The 17,760-nt window shown below is 38.8% G+C and overlaps 1 protein-coding gene across 4 annotated transcripts in view; it reads right to left on the reverse strand.

Annotated features, from left to right (window-relative positions):
* Positions 1–17,760, reverse strand: part of arhgap24 (Rho GTPase activating protein 24) — a 66,060-nt gene that overhangs the window by 41,385 nt on the left and 6,915 nt on the right. Inside the window, exons 1-4 of one of the 4 annotated variants that reach the window (XM_078956353.1) lie at positions 14,274–14,408; positions 5,143–5,252; positions 1,005–1,092; positions 742–834 (exon numbers count right to left, since the gene is read on the reverse strand). In XM_078956353.1, coding sequence (XP_078812479.1) covers positions 742–832 — 91 coding nt within the window. In that variant the 5' untranslated portion in view covers positions 833–834; positions 1,005–1,092; positions 5,143–5,252; positions 14,274–14,408. Of the gene's footprint in view, positions 1–741; positions 835–1,004; positions 1,093–5,142; positions 5,253–14,273; positions 14,481–17,760 lie in introns of those variants that run through there. The other 3 variants (XM_078956352.1, XM_078956354.1, XM_004074729.4) reach the window with 3 other exon arrangements.

Here is a 17,760-nt window from a genome sequence, read left to right on the forward strand (position 1 = left end):
GCTTGAGCGATGATTTAGGGAGCTTTTGATCAAATAAGTTCAAGTTTAAACTGCCAAACCATTGTCTTATCTCACAACTTTTTTTAAAGAAAGAAAAAAAAACATTTGTTTACGGTAACATGTAAAGCGAGACCTGTAGTGTTTAACCCTTGTGCTATCTTAGATGACCCCACCCTTACATTGACGTGTTCTCCCTACCAGGACAAAGGTGGATAAAGGTGGAAAGATTTCATGTAATCCATGGACACCAGTGAGGTTCACAAATCATTGAAGAAAAAAGGTTCAGAGCACTGTCTAGTGGGTCTAGATGACCCAACTCCCAATGTTAAAGTGCCTAGGATAGCACAAGGGTTAAGGAGGTGAAGTGGTTTTTGGTTTGCTTTGTTAATCACTCAACGCTGTCTTGAATACTTTCAACTTTTTGAATAAGTCCTTTCACTAATAAAAACATGATTTCCAAACATTTTATTATGGATTTAAACCCAAACTGATATTCAGTAACAATGATTCCCCCCCCTCAATCATTGTTAATGCCTTTTCCTCACCATTGAATGTTCCAGACAAGCAAACATTTAAAAGCAGCAACAGGCTGCGGAGCTCTTGGGTTAAATTTTGGAAAAAAGTATTAAAAAAAGGTACCTGTTGTCACTTACTGGTGGCTGGTTTTGACTAACTCTAGTTTTTCTTTCATCAAATCGTTTATTAATATTTTTTTACAAAAAAAAAAAAACCCACACTAACCTGTGCCAAAAGTGCATCCACTTTCAAAAACAGCATGCCGAAACAAGAAGAAAGTATTCTGTCTGAACTGAAATCCTCCATCTGACATCATGTCTACAAAGATAAAAAGCTGATGAAAGCAAATTGTTAGCTGTCATTAGTTAAACATTTATTTTCCCAATTGTTTTGACGGCTACTTTTTATTTGACCCAGCTGCTCCTCTGTGTTTCATCACTCCACACTCAATAAAAACCAAAGCGACTATTAAAGTGTTTTAATCTTACCTGGAATGACCTCAAAAATAAATTTGCCCCCTTCATCCCCACTTGTTGTATGCTCTGTGACTTTGTTTCCAGGTAGAAAAATGGCTCCCTGTGGAGAAAAAAAAAAAAAGAAAGGACTCATCAAAGGTAGTTTTGCCATTTTGAAGCAATTATTTAATGGCTGACAAAGGGGGCTGGATGTTGAAAAACTTCCCCGGCTCAGGAGCCAACAGCGCGCGTTTGATTTATTCATGTCATATGTGCAAAGCATAAAACAACTTTGCAGACAATGCAACTTTTCCAGCTGTTCTAGTGTAACATCAAAACCTTCATCTCAGAGGCGTGTAGCTTTTATTTTTCTCCTTTTTCTTTAATTCAGAAAGGTTGTAATGAGGTGTGCAGGTCCCCTGGAATGCTTCAGGACGATGGACTTTGAGTGGTTACTGATGTGGCAAAGTGGCAACATCACAAAAACACATCCCAGCCTCACACTGATGGTTCACCATCTGCTTCAAATAGCAGGAGCACAGCGGAGTCAAACACACAGCAATCTTTGCAGGGCAGAAAAAACGGATCGTGTTCAGCGTGGAGGTCTCACAGTGAGCTGGTTCTGAAATTTAATCTGATGGTAACTTTTGATCAAACTAACTAATCAAAAACACAGTTTTGTGGATCAGAAGAGCAAATCAGGACTTATCTTTCTCTTACTTTTCTTCTAAAAACTGATTATATTCCAAAATAGCTCAGTTGAATACATGTTAAGCCAACAAATACATTACATGCTTTTGCAGAATAGGCAAACTTCTGCCAACTTTCACCTTCAGTGCAGCATCTGACAGCCATTAGACTGACCTCTATTTGGGTCAGACAAATGCAGACAAGCTGTGAACGGGTGACAGCGTCAGTACCAAAGAACTTGTGCACATTAACAGGATCTAAAGAGGGAGTCTCTTTCCTCCTTAATGAACCATAACTGTGACAACCAGGAAGTGAAACCCCACCTGAGGCTTCAGATCAAAGGTTTTAAAGACAGCTATAATGATGAGACAGGCACGGGTGGAGGAGCACCGAGGGAAGGAGCTCGTTTCATGTGGCTGTCAGCAAGAGAATCTGCTTTGCTTCAACATCTCCAGATTCCAAAGACCATAAAGAGCTTGTTTTTCATCCAGTGCAGACATTTTCATCCTCACATTGTATCAGGATGGGACTTAACCCTTGTGCTATCTTAGATGACCCCACCCTTACATTGACGGGTTCTTCCTAACATGACAAAGGTGGATAAAGGTGGAAAGATTTCATGTAATCCATGGACACCAGTCACCAAATCGTTGAAGAAAAAAGATTCAGCGCACTGTCAAGTGGGTCTAGATGACCCAACTCCCAATGTTAAAGTGCCTGGGATAGCACAAGGTTTTAATGAATTGTGTGTATTCAAGACAGTTTCAATGGTTTAAAACGAAACAAAAAAAGAAAAAACTGCACAGAAAACTCACAGCACCGCAGATTTTTCAACTTGGGCTGCCATTTGCTGTAGACAAACTCAATAATAGAGTGTTATTTACCCAGCTAAAGTGTATTGTTTCAGATAAATGAGTCCTTTTCAGATTTATGTTACATGAAAAGTAACAACAAAATACAAATTCAGGTAATTTGTCAGAAAAAATAGGTTCAACCTTGTAAGCAGAAGATCTGTCCATCAGGGGGGAGTTTTTCAAAGGCTGTACCCAGCAGTGACTTCCACTTCTAATTAGACCTTTTCTCTTTTATTTGGCATCGGCACTGGAATACTGTCAGTGAAACCTTTTATTTAATAGCGGATGTTTCATTTAGGTGAACACATGACCTCAGGGCAAAAAAGGACCAGATGTGATGTTTGTTTGGATTACATTGACAGAAGAAAGAAACCTAACAAAAGTAAGATAAGCTTTCTTTATACCATCAAAGCCTTTTATCAGTAAAAAATAAAAAAAAGGGCTGCTGTTTTTTGTCATGCTGTTCAGATGTATTCTCAAGAGAAACCACAGTTTTGTTCAGCAGGCAAACCATTGTCATTCTATCTTAAAGACCGCCTGCAGCAGTGATGTAGGCATTATTGTTGGCAAGCCACAAGCTCCTTGCTCTGCTCCATTCTGATGCATCTACTTGCAGATAAACAGATCTGTTTACTTCTTTGTTTTCCTCATCTAAATTGGAATCTGGCTCCAATGTTCCTCGACATTTTTGTTGCACTGCTAATCTTACGATGGGGTTGTGAGTGGCTTTAAGCTAGTTGGTGACCGGGTAAACAAATGGATGATAGGAAGTGGGAAAGAGGGACATTTCTAGTGAAATCCTGACACTCTGCAGAAACTATGTCCTGAAAAATGACAGGTTTTTAGATACACATGGCAGAATCATTATGAAAATATCACTGAGAACACTTTTAACATGGATCAAACGATGATCGGAGTGGGACTTTAGCCCTCAGTAGTCTCTGAAATGCCAATCACTTTAGTTTACATTATGTCATGGGCGGCTGTGGAGCAGTGGTAGGGCAGTCGTCCCATGATTGTAAGATTGCCGGTTCGATTTCCGCCTTGCAAACCCATGTGTCGAAGTGTCCTTGGGCAAGACACTGAACCCCACCTTGCCTCTGGTGGGAGGTTGGCACCAGTGTTTACAGCGGAGCCGCCACCAGTGTGTGAATGTGACTGTGACTGTAAAGCGCTTCAGGCCATCGAAAGAAGGTAGAAAAGCGCTATATAAGTATACACCATTTACAATGATGCAATAGAGCTTCATCTGCATTTTTAGATAATTTTCCCATTGGTTTGACCGTGTACATGCTTTGTTTGTGATTTATACATTTTCGTTTGTCTCTACATGTTTGTTTTTTTGCTACGGAACATAAAAAACTTGTGAATTTTTGTGATATTTGCATTAAATAAATGCATTTACTACCTGGAATCGAGTTTTTTTTTGTGTGGCATTTTTAGGCTCATTGTGGAATTGTTGTGTAAAAAAGGGGGCTGTAGTTGTACCAAAAAGATGGATATCTAGCTTTACCATTAAAACAGTTTTAACGATAAACGAATAGAGCAAACTGTCAAGTAGGAAAAAAGCTCCAAAAGGCTCAGAAAGTAAATGATAAAGTGACTTTGAATCAAAGATTCTTGAGGAGATTTATTTTTTTAAATAACTTCTTTCTATACATCTTCAATCTATTCCTTGTAAGACCGTTTTCAAAGAAATTGTTTTTTTTTCTTGGAAAATCACTGCAGCATGAAAAAGACGCATAACTCATGATTTAACCATGCGTAGATGCCTCTACAACTGGATTTATCACAGTCTAAAAGAACTTTGTGGAGTCGATTTGTGACTAGATTGAGAACCGCTGCACTCCTATATTTTGAAGCAAAAACCCTTTATTACAAAGAAAGACATTTTAGGCGAAATAATCTAAAACTTGCATCCCGTGAAAAGAAGGCGGAGGACAACAAAAGGCAATATTTTTATCCTAGACAACAAAACACTGAAGCTATGAAATTTTTATTGGCCTCTAAAAGTTCAAGAAAAGGGAAAAGTTTGTAACTTTCTCTCAGCCAACATCTGTTGAGGACAGCGGCAGTAAATCAAATAGCTATTGGAAACAAGCAGACTAACATAGTGATGTTGTTGCTCTTTGACTGAGCCGTAAAGGCCACCCATGTGTTTCATGCAAAAATTTGAAGAGAGCATTGGTTTAACCTGCAACTATTGGTTTCTCCTTTGCAAACATTCAAAAAGGGAACACAGCTGCAGTGGAAATTTGATTTGCAAAATGAGCAAATATGCAGGCGGGAGTCAATTTCCTTTCTCACAAACTATTAAAATGTATTTGCAGGTGCAGATCTATCATGATCCCAAAGAGAGAAGTGAGTATTTTCTTGCTCTTTCACTCTGACGCTAGGTTATTTGCTTCTACCTGCAACCAAACAATAAATAATACATTATTGAGTCCTCAGATTTTCATTTTCAGTCCAGAAGACTGAAGAAAACTCAGTTGTTTGTTTCCATCGTTCCTAAAGGCCACATTTATCACCCAACCATAAACTGAGTGGGATACATAAACCTGAAATGTTCCAACACGTATAAATAATAGATATACACATTACTGTGCCTAATTATGAGTCTGGAATACCTTCTCTAGGGACTCCTTCGGTTAACTCGGTGTGACCAATGGCTTTCAGGACTCCATGGAGCAAGCAGTGTGGGGTGCAGGAACAACAGGCAGTTTTCAGTTGACTTTTTCTTCAGAGAGAAAAGATTTATTGCTTTAATAAAAACTAATTTTCCAGCTTGTCAGAATAAAAATGATTTCCAGCATCAGTTTCAATCGATGTTTGTTACCACTACAAACTCCACCCATCTGTAACACCAGTGTCACTTCATGTGGACGACATGAAGAAAGAAGACTGATTTGAGAGCAGAACCACAACATAAGTGACAATATTTGCACTAGTACTTTTCTTTTTTTTCAGTAAAGCACATTTTTATGAACATAATGTGCATGCTTAGACTAATTCTTATCAGGAACCAGTGGTGTTGGACCCAAATATGCAGGAAGAAACCAGGCTTGATACTTAAATATTTAATAATTAAACATAAACATGACAAAGCCGAAAACAAAGGGAGCAACAAAAGGGTGACAAAACAGATGAATTTCTTGTGGCTGATCGGTAGAGGAAAACTCAGGAGCAGGAAAGTTTTGAACACATCCAGAGTCTTCTAATAATTTATTAACAAAAAGGCAGCGTGGGAAAAAGGTCAAATAACAAAAACTGGAGAGATCCTTTGAATACACTAGAGAGATCTCTGCAATATACATAAGACACTGAGGCTACATTTGGACTGCCGTCAAAGAAAAAGAAAAATGTAAACGTGCGTAAATGTGTGTTTTAGGCGTCTGCGTTCAAAACTCAAGTTCACGCAAGTTTGTAAAACCTGCACCCATTAAGCGTGTATTAAAAGTTAAACCAGTTGAACTTTGACCAATCAGGGACTCGGATTTGATAGTGATGTGTGGATGGCACCCCTTTTTAAAGTGCCAACTGTTGGAAAATTGTTTTTTTTTTCCCCGGCCAGAATTACATGACATCAAGTCTTTCACATATCGGAATAGAGCTGCGAAAGAAGAAAGCCTGGAGCAAGATTTGTGAGATTTGCAGTAGTGACAGTCGAGTGGGAACACTATATGCAAGAATGCACGTGTCACATGCCCAGTGTGACCCCAGCATTAGATGGTGAGAACAGAGCAGACACTGACTTAAATGGTGAATCCTAATGAATTAATTCCAAGCAGCTGCAAACATCTCCACGAGTAGCCAGATGGCACAGGGCATCCAGGAAATCACAGCCAACCCACACAGAACAACTCAATAGAAAACCAAATCACAAGAGGGCAATTCATGACAAACCTAAAATGACAAAAAGTTCGAACCAGACACTTATGGACATGAACAGAAATGAAAACAGCTTTAGATGAAAATGATCATGAACCTGCAAGTGATTCTGAGAGGAGAAAGACTCAAAAGAACAACAAAAAAAGCCACCTCAGGGATCCAAAGTAACAATGTTTTGTGTTAAGGAAAAATAAGTGCTAGGTGTTGCTGCAAAACCAGAAATTTAACTGATAAATGAACTAAATTCCTGTCTGAATACAAACCAAGGAGTGATTATTTATCATTGGCTCTGACTAATTTTTTGTCAGACCTCACTTTGTATGACTTTATTTATCACGTGTTCTCCTTTATTGAGCTTATCTCTTGCTTTTCTTTTTCAGTTGTGTTAAGTTGTGCTGTTCTTCAATTTGGGGATTTTTACATGACCAATTTTTACAGAAACTTTGCTTAAATGAAAAAAAAAAAAAAACTTTCTTAGAGCTCAAATTCTTGGCCTCTTTTTCACCTAAATAGTCACAGATGCTTTCATGACTAAACGTGACTTGTCATTTTTTTTGGAAATCACCATATTCGCGCAGATCTGGAAGTAAAAGTTGATATTTTTAATCATGCTTTGAAAAGAGTGAGTGAAACTGAGTTCCTTGGAGTAATTATGGACCACAAAATAAGCTGGAAGCCACAAATAAAGCAAGTCAGAGCTAAACTTGCAGTGTTGAGGGGAAAGAAAAACCTCATACACTCACTCACACAGCACGTTTACTAATACATTCATTGATAATACTACCATATTTATAATACAGTGTAGACGTTTGGGGGACATACTTATTAAACAATTTTACAGTATTTGTACATCTTACAAAAGATTATTGGACACATACGAATGAACTGTTTTAAAGTTGGGTTTATTGAAATTATGGAAACACTGAAGCTTAAAACAGCCCTCATTATGTATAAAGCTAGAAATAACTTGCCTCCAATAAACAAACAACAGACATAGGGTTACAAATTAAGAAAACAGCTGAGTGACCGGGATAGGCTCCTGCAGCCCCATGACCCCGAAAGGGACAAATTGGGTTTAGAAGATGAATGAATGATAAATTCAGACAAAACATAACAGGTCCAAAGGCAGTTATCAGTATATTTAAGTGTAAATGATGTGTGCCACATATTCCTCCAGCTTTTTCCTTCCATGTCTTTATCTTTTGAACAAGCTAATGTTTGTTTGCACAAAGCCACCACGCCCCAAAGTCCATTGCAAGACTGTTTCCATATCTCCTAAAGGACTCATAAATGCTTACAAAACCAACTTGCATAAACTTGTTGCAACTGACTTACTCAAAGTTGCAGACAATTAAAGATTGTGTGCCACATAAGAATGAGGGACATGGTAATTAAATTTAGAATGTATGAAAAGAATACTAATACAGAAAGATATTCTGGTGAAGCTAAACCTTTTTTTTCAAAGTTTACTATGTGTTTAGCCTCCTAAAAAAATCCCTTCGTCTGAAGTTTATTGCTCAAGCTTAGCAGTAAGCCAGTAATAAGAGGATTTAGTGTCTGACATCAGCTGTCACATGTGCATTTACAGTGGCATGATAATATAAATGTTGTGTCTGTGACCAGAAGACAATAAGGCGTGGCTTTAATGAAAAAAACAAGGGAGTATTTGAATGGTATCCACTTTCTTCAGGTTCCACGAACAAGAATGGGAGTTAGATCACGTCTCAATGTCATAATGGAACCTAGATTCCAATAAAAGGTTACTATTGTCTATGTGTATCACTGTCAAATGAGGCTATAGAGTGGCTCTTGGCATCTAAATAACAAGATGAAGTTACAGTCTTATATTATGAATAACAATGAAGCTGCAGTGGCACTTAAAGTGGCACTGCAGCTTCATTGTATTTGCTTCAGTTAAATGGCAGTACTAGTTAGTCTCAGAGCTTCACCTTGCTATTAAATAAACTTTGTTGTGCTCTCTCTAAAAAAACATATGTGTTTTTAAGGATCCTCCCCCATGCCACCAATATTAAATGGCTTTCTTGTATGGCTTTTGGGTTTGAGAGAATAATATTATTTAATTCCGTTCAGATCTTCTTAACCCTTGTGCTAACCTATGGGGTCCAGATGTCCCGATCCTTACATTGATGTGTTATCCCTAACATGACACAGGTGGATAAAGGTGAAGAGGATTTCATGTAATCCATGGACACCAGAAAAGATCACAAATCATTGAAGAAAAAAGGTTTAGCGCGCTGTCTTGTGGGGTCTAGATGACCCCACTCCCAATGTTAAAGTGCCTAGGATAGCACAAGGGTTAATCCTCCCTTTCAACCACTTTCAGCAGTGACGTGGGGAGGGATTGGGAACCTGAGTGACCCTGAAGGCTATGCTGTCTGGGGCAAATGCCCCTGGTGGGGTCTCCCGTGACAGACAGGTCCCACGTGATGAGCCAGACTGAGAGTGATTCAAATACCCCCAATGGAAACTGGACACCTTAAAAGCAAAGCCCAGACTGACAGGTGAGCACCTGGAAGTTGGGTCTTCTCCCACAGGACCTGGCCAGGCTTATTGGGCGGTTCTTAGAGCTGGCTGGCCTTGCCACCATGTACATTTTGGGCTCTAAAACCCAACACCATGAGAGGAGTTGAACTAACATCCTCTTACCATTGTAAGAGGTGACTGGCTGGTCTGGGTTTGCTTTTGGTCCCCCAGCTCAGCTAATATGTGTTGAGGTTTGACCTAATGAGTAAAAGGGCGATGTTTTTGTGCTGGGTCAGGTTCTGGTCTCTTGCTGTAGTTTCAGTTTATGGACAGTACAGACTACCCAGCCTTCTGGGAGTTTCTCAGACAGTCAAATCTGTCATTCTGGAAGACCAGTGTTGGTTTTGTTTCAGGTGTGGAATGGTGGTTCTACTCCACATCTTAGGGCACCTCCGGGTTCAAAGGGGTCTGCCCATCCAGTCCATTTGGAGATTGAGTTTGGTCTAATCTCTGTTGGAGTTTTTCTGGAAACATGAGGTCCAAGCTTCTTGCTAAAGGCTGTCTGGTCTCTGAACAACCAAATCAGAAGCTTGGTTGTTTCTGCTGGCAGTAAGTTGAACCTGTTCCCAGTGCATTTTGGGTTCTGGGAGGAACCCCCCTTGTCTCTGGTTCTATTCATAGATTTAATGGATAGAATTTCTCAGAAGAGCAAGGGGCAATTGGAAGTCCAGTTAAGGGACGGTAGGATTCTATCTTTTCTTTATGGAGTTGATATTGTCCTGCTAGCTAGGATTCTATCTTTTCTTTATGGAGTTGATATTGTCCTGCTAGCATTGACCCAGGACTTTCCAGGTACTCTGGGACAGTTTGCAGTCAAGTGTGAAGAAGTTGGAATTAGAATTCAGTCAGAAGCCATGGTATATGGCAGTTTGTTCTTTCCAGATAGGTGGAGCATTCTTTCCCTAAGTGAAAGAGTTAAAATATCTTAAAGTCTTGATAGATAAGTAGAAGTAAAAGATGGATGGTTGAATGGATGGATGAATAGATAGATGGATGGGCAAAATTCCAAATCCAAATGAATAGTTTCAAAATATCAATTTACAACCATTTTGCTCATTCATTACCTTACTTCTGTGGCATGCAAATCCATTTTTGAGCACTTTAAATGGGTATAATGAAAGCGTTTCAGTCACCACATGAATACTGTCTTTGTTTATGACTCAGAGATAAAATCTGAGCATGTTTGTGTGTGTGTGCATTAGAATATGAGGGATTCCATGCCTGTTTGTTCTTACATCTCTATAGACGAGTAGGGGCAGGCAGATGGTATGTTGACACTAAGCCTACGCAAGCTGTACCCTGTGCATGTGACCCTTCACCTCCATCTGACTCCCATTCTTCAGATTCCTCACGCTGCAATGTGAGGTTTGGCACAACCGGAGAAGACAAAACATGACCACCTTCACCGTGACACACTTTTGCGTATAATCTTATCTGCAATCATCCGTGTTTTACTGAGGCTTGGAGAAAACAGTGCATCATGTTACAGTCTGTCCCTGCAGCACAGTTTGGTTCATACCAACAAAACTAAGATAGTTGGATGAAGTAAAGGTTACTTGTTCAGGTGGATCTAAAGAGATGTTAATAAAGCAGCAAAACTCTGGTTTCAATATGTCTACTTTCTTTGCCTGTTAAAATATGGACTAAAAAACAGGTAAAACTAGTTTAAAAAACTAATGTTGGAAAACTTTATGAAATTTTAAAGCTGTGTGGTTTTTTAGGGCTTTCCCATTACAACTTTGACAATTTTCTAACCTGCTGTGAAATCCCTTAGAGTAGTTTTTGGAGGACATACAGTTACTTTAATCTCACGGATAGTTCTGAAACTAACTGTTATAAAAACAAGCAAATTCAGTCTAATAGTGGTCCAGAGAAACCAATGATTTTATTTGTTACCTCAATAATTTCACGCTGTTCCAAATGTTCTGAAGTAGAGGTTCTGCTGGAAGTGTTGCTCTAATGCATATTTAGAGAGGAGCATTACACCATCCATCCATTTTCTTAAGCCACTGCATCCCTTTTGGTGTTATGGGGATGCAGGAGCCTGTCCTGTTGGGCAAAGGTGAAATACACACTGGAAAGGTCGGCAGCCTGTCACAGGGCCACACACAGAGACTGACACGAAGGGACAATTTTAGAATCCCCAATTTATTTGTTACTGGACGCATGTTACTGGACTTTGTAGGAAGAAAACCCATTCATGTGCAAGGGGAACATGCAAACTCTACATACAAATGTCCCAGCCAGAATTTGAACCAGAGCCTTCATGCTGTGAGTTGGAAGCGATAACCACTTTGCCATCATGCAGCCTATGCCATTTCAGTGTAATATGTTTGATTTCCAACTATGTTACCAATAGTTGGACCAATAATAAACTCCCAGCATGATAGTTTTAATTTGATCATACCAATCCTAAGAAAAATATTAACTTCTTCTTTACACATTGACTGACTTTGTGCTTGGTAAAAACAAAAAAATTAGAATGATTGTTTAGTCATAATCAGAGGGATGTTATTTAAAATCCACTATTTTATATTATCAGAGGGATGTTATTTAAAATCCACTATTTTATATTCATACATAAATGTAAAAAATGTGTGCTCTTTTAGTGGAGCTAGTCAGAGGCAAAACACAGGGGTGAAGCAAAAAATTTGAGGGGTTAAAGATTTCATAGGAAGTATTGTTTTATTCATTTTTGCAATGCTTAATGATGCTTGTATTGATGATTAATTAAGCTTTGCCAATAATTCTACTAATATTGACTTCAAAATTGACTTTGCTTGGTCCCGGGTGGGGGGGGGCTGCCCCTCACCCCCACCCGGGACCCCTTATGCTCCGGGCCTGGAGCTAGTGCATATTACGACACTAAAAGCAATATGAACTTTTTTTTAAATCCCTTTGAAAAATTAATTTTACAACTCAAAGATTGAACAATATACATTCTTTTGTGTGTGTATTTATTAACAAATTTGCCTCTTTCAGCACTGCTCGTTTTCCTCCATTAACGTTAATAAAAAAAAATTTTCAGCACAGTTAGTTACTTGATAAAAAAAAAAGATCAAGACTTTTTAATTTTTCTTCCTAATGATGAGCATAAATTAATTCTGCTTTAGCTTCATAAAGAAGGCATAATGTTAGGGACCCTTGTGGTTTTATGGGAAAGGACAGATGTCTTTTCTCCCACTGAGGAGGTAGCAATTAGGCTAATGTGACTATGAACAAACAGAGACTTCACAGCGTGAGGGAGATTTAATTAATGGCTGTTGTGGACATGGTTTCACAACTCTGCGTCACAAGGTTTTTCAGGTCAATATCATGTCATTGCACAGAGGTATATGCTCAGAAAATTGTTCTGAATGTTTCCTTTAGTATGTCTGATTGCCCTGACCTTTAAGACTGACTTTAAAGGCCAGGAATGCAGACAGTCATGACTTTGTCTCCTCTTTGTCCTACTTGTGTTTTTCCCTATGGGATCCTGGCCTTGTTATCTCGAACTCTGCTGGTACTATCATATTGCTTTCGTGGTGCTCCATGCCTCTCTGTCTTGGAGGTCATGGAGATTTAAGGAGTTTGAGCACTCTCCTGCTCCTGACCTACTTTAACTGAAATTTTCTTCCATTCAAATATCAATTTCAGGCATTCGTTTTTGCCTCAGGTAAGAAGTAGAGCAAAAGTAGGTAGAATTACAACAACAAAAAGTTTTTTTCCTCATGTGTCTGCTATTTACGAAAGAGGATTAGGGCCATGGAGAAAGGAAAAAAAAGGCATAGAAAATTCTGACTTTTTTCTCAGAATTCTGTCTTTAATCTCAGAATTCTGAAATTAAAGTCAGAATTTTATATGCCCCTTTTTTTTCTCAATGGCCCTGATCCTCTTCCGTAGCTATTGTAGCAGCAGATATCCATCTTTTTCTGGTAAATTAATCAAGAAACCAAAGTATTTTTTTAAAATGAGCTTTTTTTTAACTTCTATATATGAAGACCCATGATCCTTCATTTGCTATGAGATTGGCAGACTTCCAAAAACAAAAATAAAACAATTGGTACTCAAAAAGGAGGGCCAGCCTCTACTTTTAAGTGCACTGCTTAAAGACTCAAGCTCCTAAAACCAGCTGTGAGTAATAGCTCCACTGCTGAGTCTGGCCAGCAGCCCACCTTCAGGTCTGGAGATTCAAACCTCTATGGACAACTGCTGTTGATGTGGCTCAGTTTACTGGGAAATTAGCCAGAGAAAGATGAGTGGGTAGACACACAGAATAAAGATGTTCCTTGTGTTTAAGTGTTAGTTTTTCTCCTGGAAAATGAAGTTACAAGGAACTGATTTTACAGACAGAAATGGGGTCCTTAGAAAGAGACTACAGGATACAACAACTTTTTTTTTTTTGCAAAAAAAAGCAAATATTATGAACAATTTGAATATGAAATTTGTCTGCTCAGCTGCACCAAAGACAAATAGAGAACCTTATTAAACTACCCAGATGAGAATAAATATTGAGCATGTCTTTGTTTTCTGCTTTGTCATGGAGACCTACCATATGTCTGGCTGCTTCTTTGTTCAGCCTTGAGTACAGATGCTCAGTGAGAGGGGTTGCCTGGTGACAGTAACGATAGAGATGACTTTGTCATGTGCTTTACTCATTTCTCACTGTCAGGAAGGCCGGACGAAAGAAATAATAAAAAAAAAAAACTTTAACTTAAATCTACCAAGTCAAAGTAGTTTGGTTGATACTAATACATTTTTTAATCATAAGTTAATTCTCATTTTGGTATACAATAGGATTTAGGGAGAAAGCATTGGACTTAGGTTGCACTTACAAGCAAGACCCTGATTCAACCATTTGCATGGTTTAACAAGCACCTGAAAATATCAAAGATCAAATGGATGAAGATTAAAACAGGTCATGAAACACACATTTGTGATTAATACTTACACATGGTGTTTAGTTAAAAATTGTTTATCTGTTATGACAAACCATTAGTGGATACTACAGCAGTTGGTTAATGAGCGTGTTAGATCACCTAAAATGTCAAAATATCATAAAACAGTGATAAAGTTATGTTAGATGCTACAGTTTGAACAGATTCTTTTGTCCTAACCTACATTTCAGTTGCTGCCTGCAGTTTTACAAGACCATGTGGACACTTTCACACTAAACCGTTTGGTCCAAAACAGAGTTTTTACCTCAGATAATTCACTTCATTTGGCGGGTGAAAGTCAATCTGAACTTTGGTGTAGACAAAACTAGCAAACTTTGAACTCTTGCCAACAAAGACCTTGACTGAAACATAGTAGCACAATAGTTTAAACAGGTGCGTTGTTGCCTTACCAAGGCTTTGGTCTCCTCCTCATCTTTGTAGTAGTAGAGTTGATCCCCTCTCAGTACAAACCAGCGAGTATGCCAAGTCTTGACAAAACCTCCTTGTTTTCTGAGCCATCCACACCTGATGACAGTCGACCTTTGAGCCTCGGATCTGGGCTGACCTCCAATGCGCTGAGGACTGCCATTTGACCCACACTGGTCGTCCATTACAGTCTACAAAGAAAGATAAATGAAATCTGTTTGAATTCACATAAGGTTGTAACTCTGATTACAAAAAGACCTGGGAACTCTGTCAGAAAAATAAAACCCAACACTGTTATTTTTCATCTTTAAACCCCACATTCACAGAGTTGGCCTCCCAATAACCAGGGTCCTCTTCTAAAGACAGATTGGATGTCATGGTTGTCTGGTCCATTCTGTCTGCTTTTATGATAGCTTTGCTGTAGTGTAAGCCTTACTTCACTGGTAAGCCACCTGTTGTCCTTTGTAACATTGGCCTAAATCCGTCTTTTTGACAGCAGCCTTTTTTCCCCCTACCAAATGGTAAAAAAAGTATATTTGCTGTTTTAAATGATCGTAAACCTTTTACACTGGGACTTAATCTCCAGTGTTGACATTATTTTGACAATCGTTACTCTTTAACTAATTTTAACGGATTCTGATTTGAGCCATGCACTCATATGAAATGTACTTATAAATCAGTGCGAGACTGATATGAAAAGTCACTTTTCTCCCCATCACTATCAACTGATTCATGTTGATCTCGTAAATGGTGAAAGACTTATGATACTTTAAAGAGCGTTTGTTATTGAGGTGTTGTCAGCGTCAGCTCCAGTATTTTTGGATTAAACAAGTGTTGTTTGGTGTCCCATCCTCTAATGGCTTTCTGATTCATATCTCTGTAGATTTGCCTTTATGTTTTATATTAAGTCTCCTTGCCTATGTCTATATCAGGTCATTAAATGGAAGCAAATGTTTTCTTTGATAGGAGGCTAATTCATTTCAATGTTGTAATCTCTGGTTTGTCATAGCAAAGTCTTAAATTAAGAAAACACTATCCCATTAGAACAAACATATGTACTTATCTTCCATTTCAAACATTAATAAATATTTGGTCAATACCCTGCATTGATCAAATATAGATGGTGTGTTATTATGAATTCCGATTTCCCCTTGTTTCTCAACATTGAATAACTCTGCATCAGCATGACATGCTGAGACCGCTGTTGTCAATGTTAAGCAATGCCAGTTTGTCCATTGCTCTGCTTCTGCTTGGCTTGGTGGATGTCCAACCAGGCCACAGCTCCAAATGAGATCCAGATGCTCATAAGAATTTCTCACTGCATTGGAGAAGCAAGTGCATGATAGACACTGAGATCAACTCAAAACACTTGATAACACACTCCAAAGACATTTGTCAGACACGTCAGCTAAAACTGTGAAAAAATGTCATGACTTCTAAATATTCTAACAAAGCTAGAGTTAAACAATTTCATTATGGAATTAGTTTATTCATGTCATCATCTTACACTTCTGCTAAAGTGAGCTGCAAGCATTTGAACTTGTATGCAAGTGAAGTTAACACATGAACCAGATGGAACTGTGTCATTCACACATTTAGTTGATTGATGCAGGTATCGTTTGTTTAAATGGGTGATTGCAGCTCCACAGTGTCACACTTCCTGAACATGGCACACTTTAACAGCCTGTGCCACACAGTAAAATGTAAATAACTCTGAGCTTCTTTTATGTGAACAGGTTTGCAGAAGCTGACAGCAAGAACATTATTTAAAAGTAACATTGCTCTATGGTTTTGTGCACAAGAAAAAAATTGTTATAAAAGAAGATAAGTTAAAACTAGACCACAATGTCAGTTAGGGTTAGAAGCTTTGTAGTCAACATGCTCATTTAGATCCATCGTGATGAAGTAAATTTTGACCTTCGGGTAATGTTTATTTCTGTAACTGTCACAAGAACTGGCAGACGACTGGTTCCAATTGCAGCAGGTTTCATTATCAGGATGTTGAGCAGGTCGTCCAATGTCCGAACGGTCAGCGGTTTGAATCCCTGCTCCCCCAGTCAACTACCATTTTGTCCTTGGGCAAGACACTTCACCCTCCCTACCTCCAGTGTGGCTCCACTGGTGTGTGAATGTGTATGGATGTTCCAGTGATGATCAGAGAGACCGTAGGCACGAGCTGGCAGCCACGCTTCTGTCATCACCATGTATGAATGAATGAATGAATAATGGACACATTGTAAGCACCTTGAGCGTCCGGAAAAGCGCAGATAAATCTAATCCATTATTATTATAGTAAGGTTTGGATTTCACTCAGCCTGCTGTACCTGTGATCTGAACCCTGGATGAACAACAGTTAATAGATTGATAGACCACATTACTCCCCATATAATGCTTTAACCGGGGATGCCACAGATGCCCCCAAGGGTTAATTTTGTTTTAGGTCTAACGTGGTTCCCAAACATTGAGTTTCTGCATTTCAAGCCCTTAATATTTAGCGTGTGGAGTAGGAGATGTGAGGTACAGCCAATGGTTGGAGCAGCTAAGGTGAATTAAGATTTAGCCCAAATGAGACTGAACTTCTGATATTTGACGTCTATTTGCATGTTTAACTACATGCAAACATAAAAAGTAAGTACTATTTTCTCTATCTATGTATTTTTTCTTTTTAGCTTTGAGTATGCACTGCAACACAAAAACCAAGATAACAGCTATATTATTTCTGTTTTCTTTCTGAAAAGTTAGAAAGCATGTAGGCACAACATAACCTTCTACATAATCTGACTAATGAAGCATTTGAAGGTGAGGACAAAAAGTAAACTGAAGGTGAGATGACTGACCCATTTTTCATACCTGCCTTTGAGCAGGTATGAAAAACCTACCTTTTTCTGGCACCGGGTGTGGGTAGGAGCAGATGCAAAGCAACTGTAGGAACACATCAATTCTTGACTGTTGTGTCCACTCAGCACATAAAGACAGCATGGTAGAGAAGTATCCTGTGTTTCTGTGTAACACCTGTGAGTGTATTAAATGTGTGAATGCTATTTTCAGCAGCCTTTTTGTCCCAAGAGCCAATAAATAACCATTGCAACTCTATGGTTTTATAAAAATTTTTGTCCTGCAGAACCTCAAACTTGGAATACAGAACACAGTTGGATTATGAAACTTTGCAAGGAAATCTACTTTGATGAAAAATTAAAATTAAAATGCAGATACACACTTTTCAAGGGAAATCATATTTTTTAGACCCACTCCAATCTTATATCTACTTTAAACACTTCTCCAGTGGTCTTTCAATTATACCATTTTGGTGTCTGGTGTCTTTTTCCAGGACATAGTTTCTGCGGAGCGGTAGTAGTTCATTAGAAATTCGACCTATAAGTTGTCGGCGGGATCATTGGCGCGTGGCAACCTCGCCTCTCCTTCCTCTCCCCATTGCTGAGAACTCGAAGCAGAAAACCTGTGGCCCCCCCC

The sequence above is a fragment of the Oryzias latipes genome, chromosome 12 (genome assembly GCF_053564925.1).
Source record: "Oryzias latipes strain Hd-rR chromosome 12, Olatipes_Hd-rR_3.1".
Lineage (NCBI taxonomy): Eukaryota > Metazoa > Chordata > Actinopteri > Beloniformes > Adrianichthyidae > Oryzias > Oryzias latipes.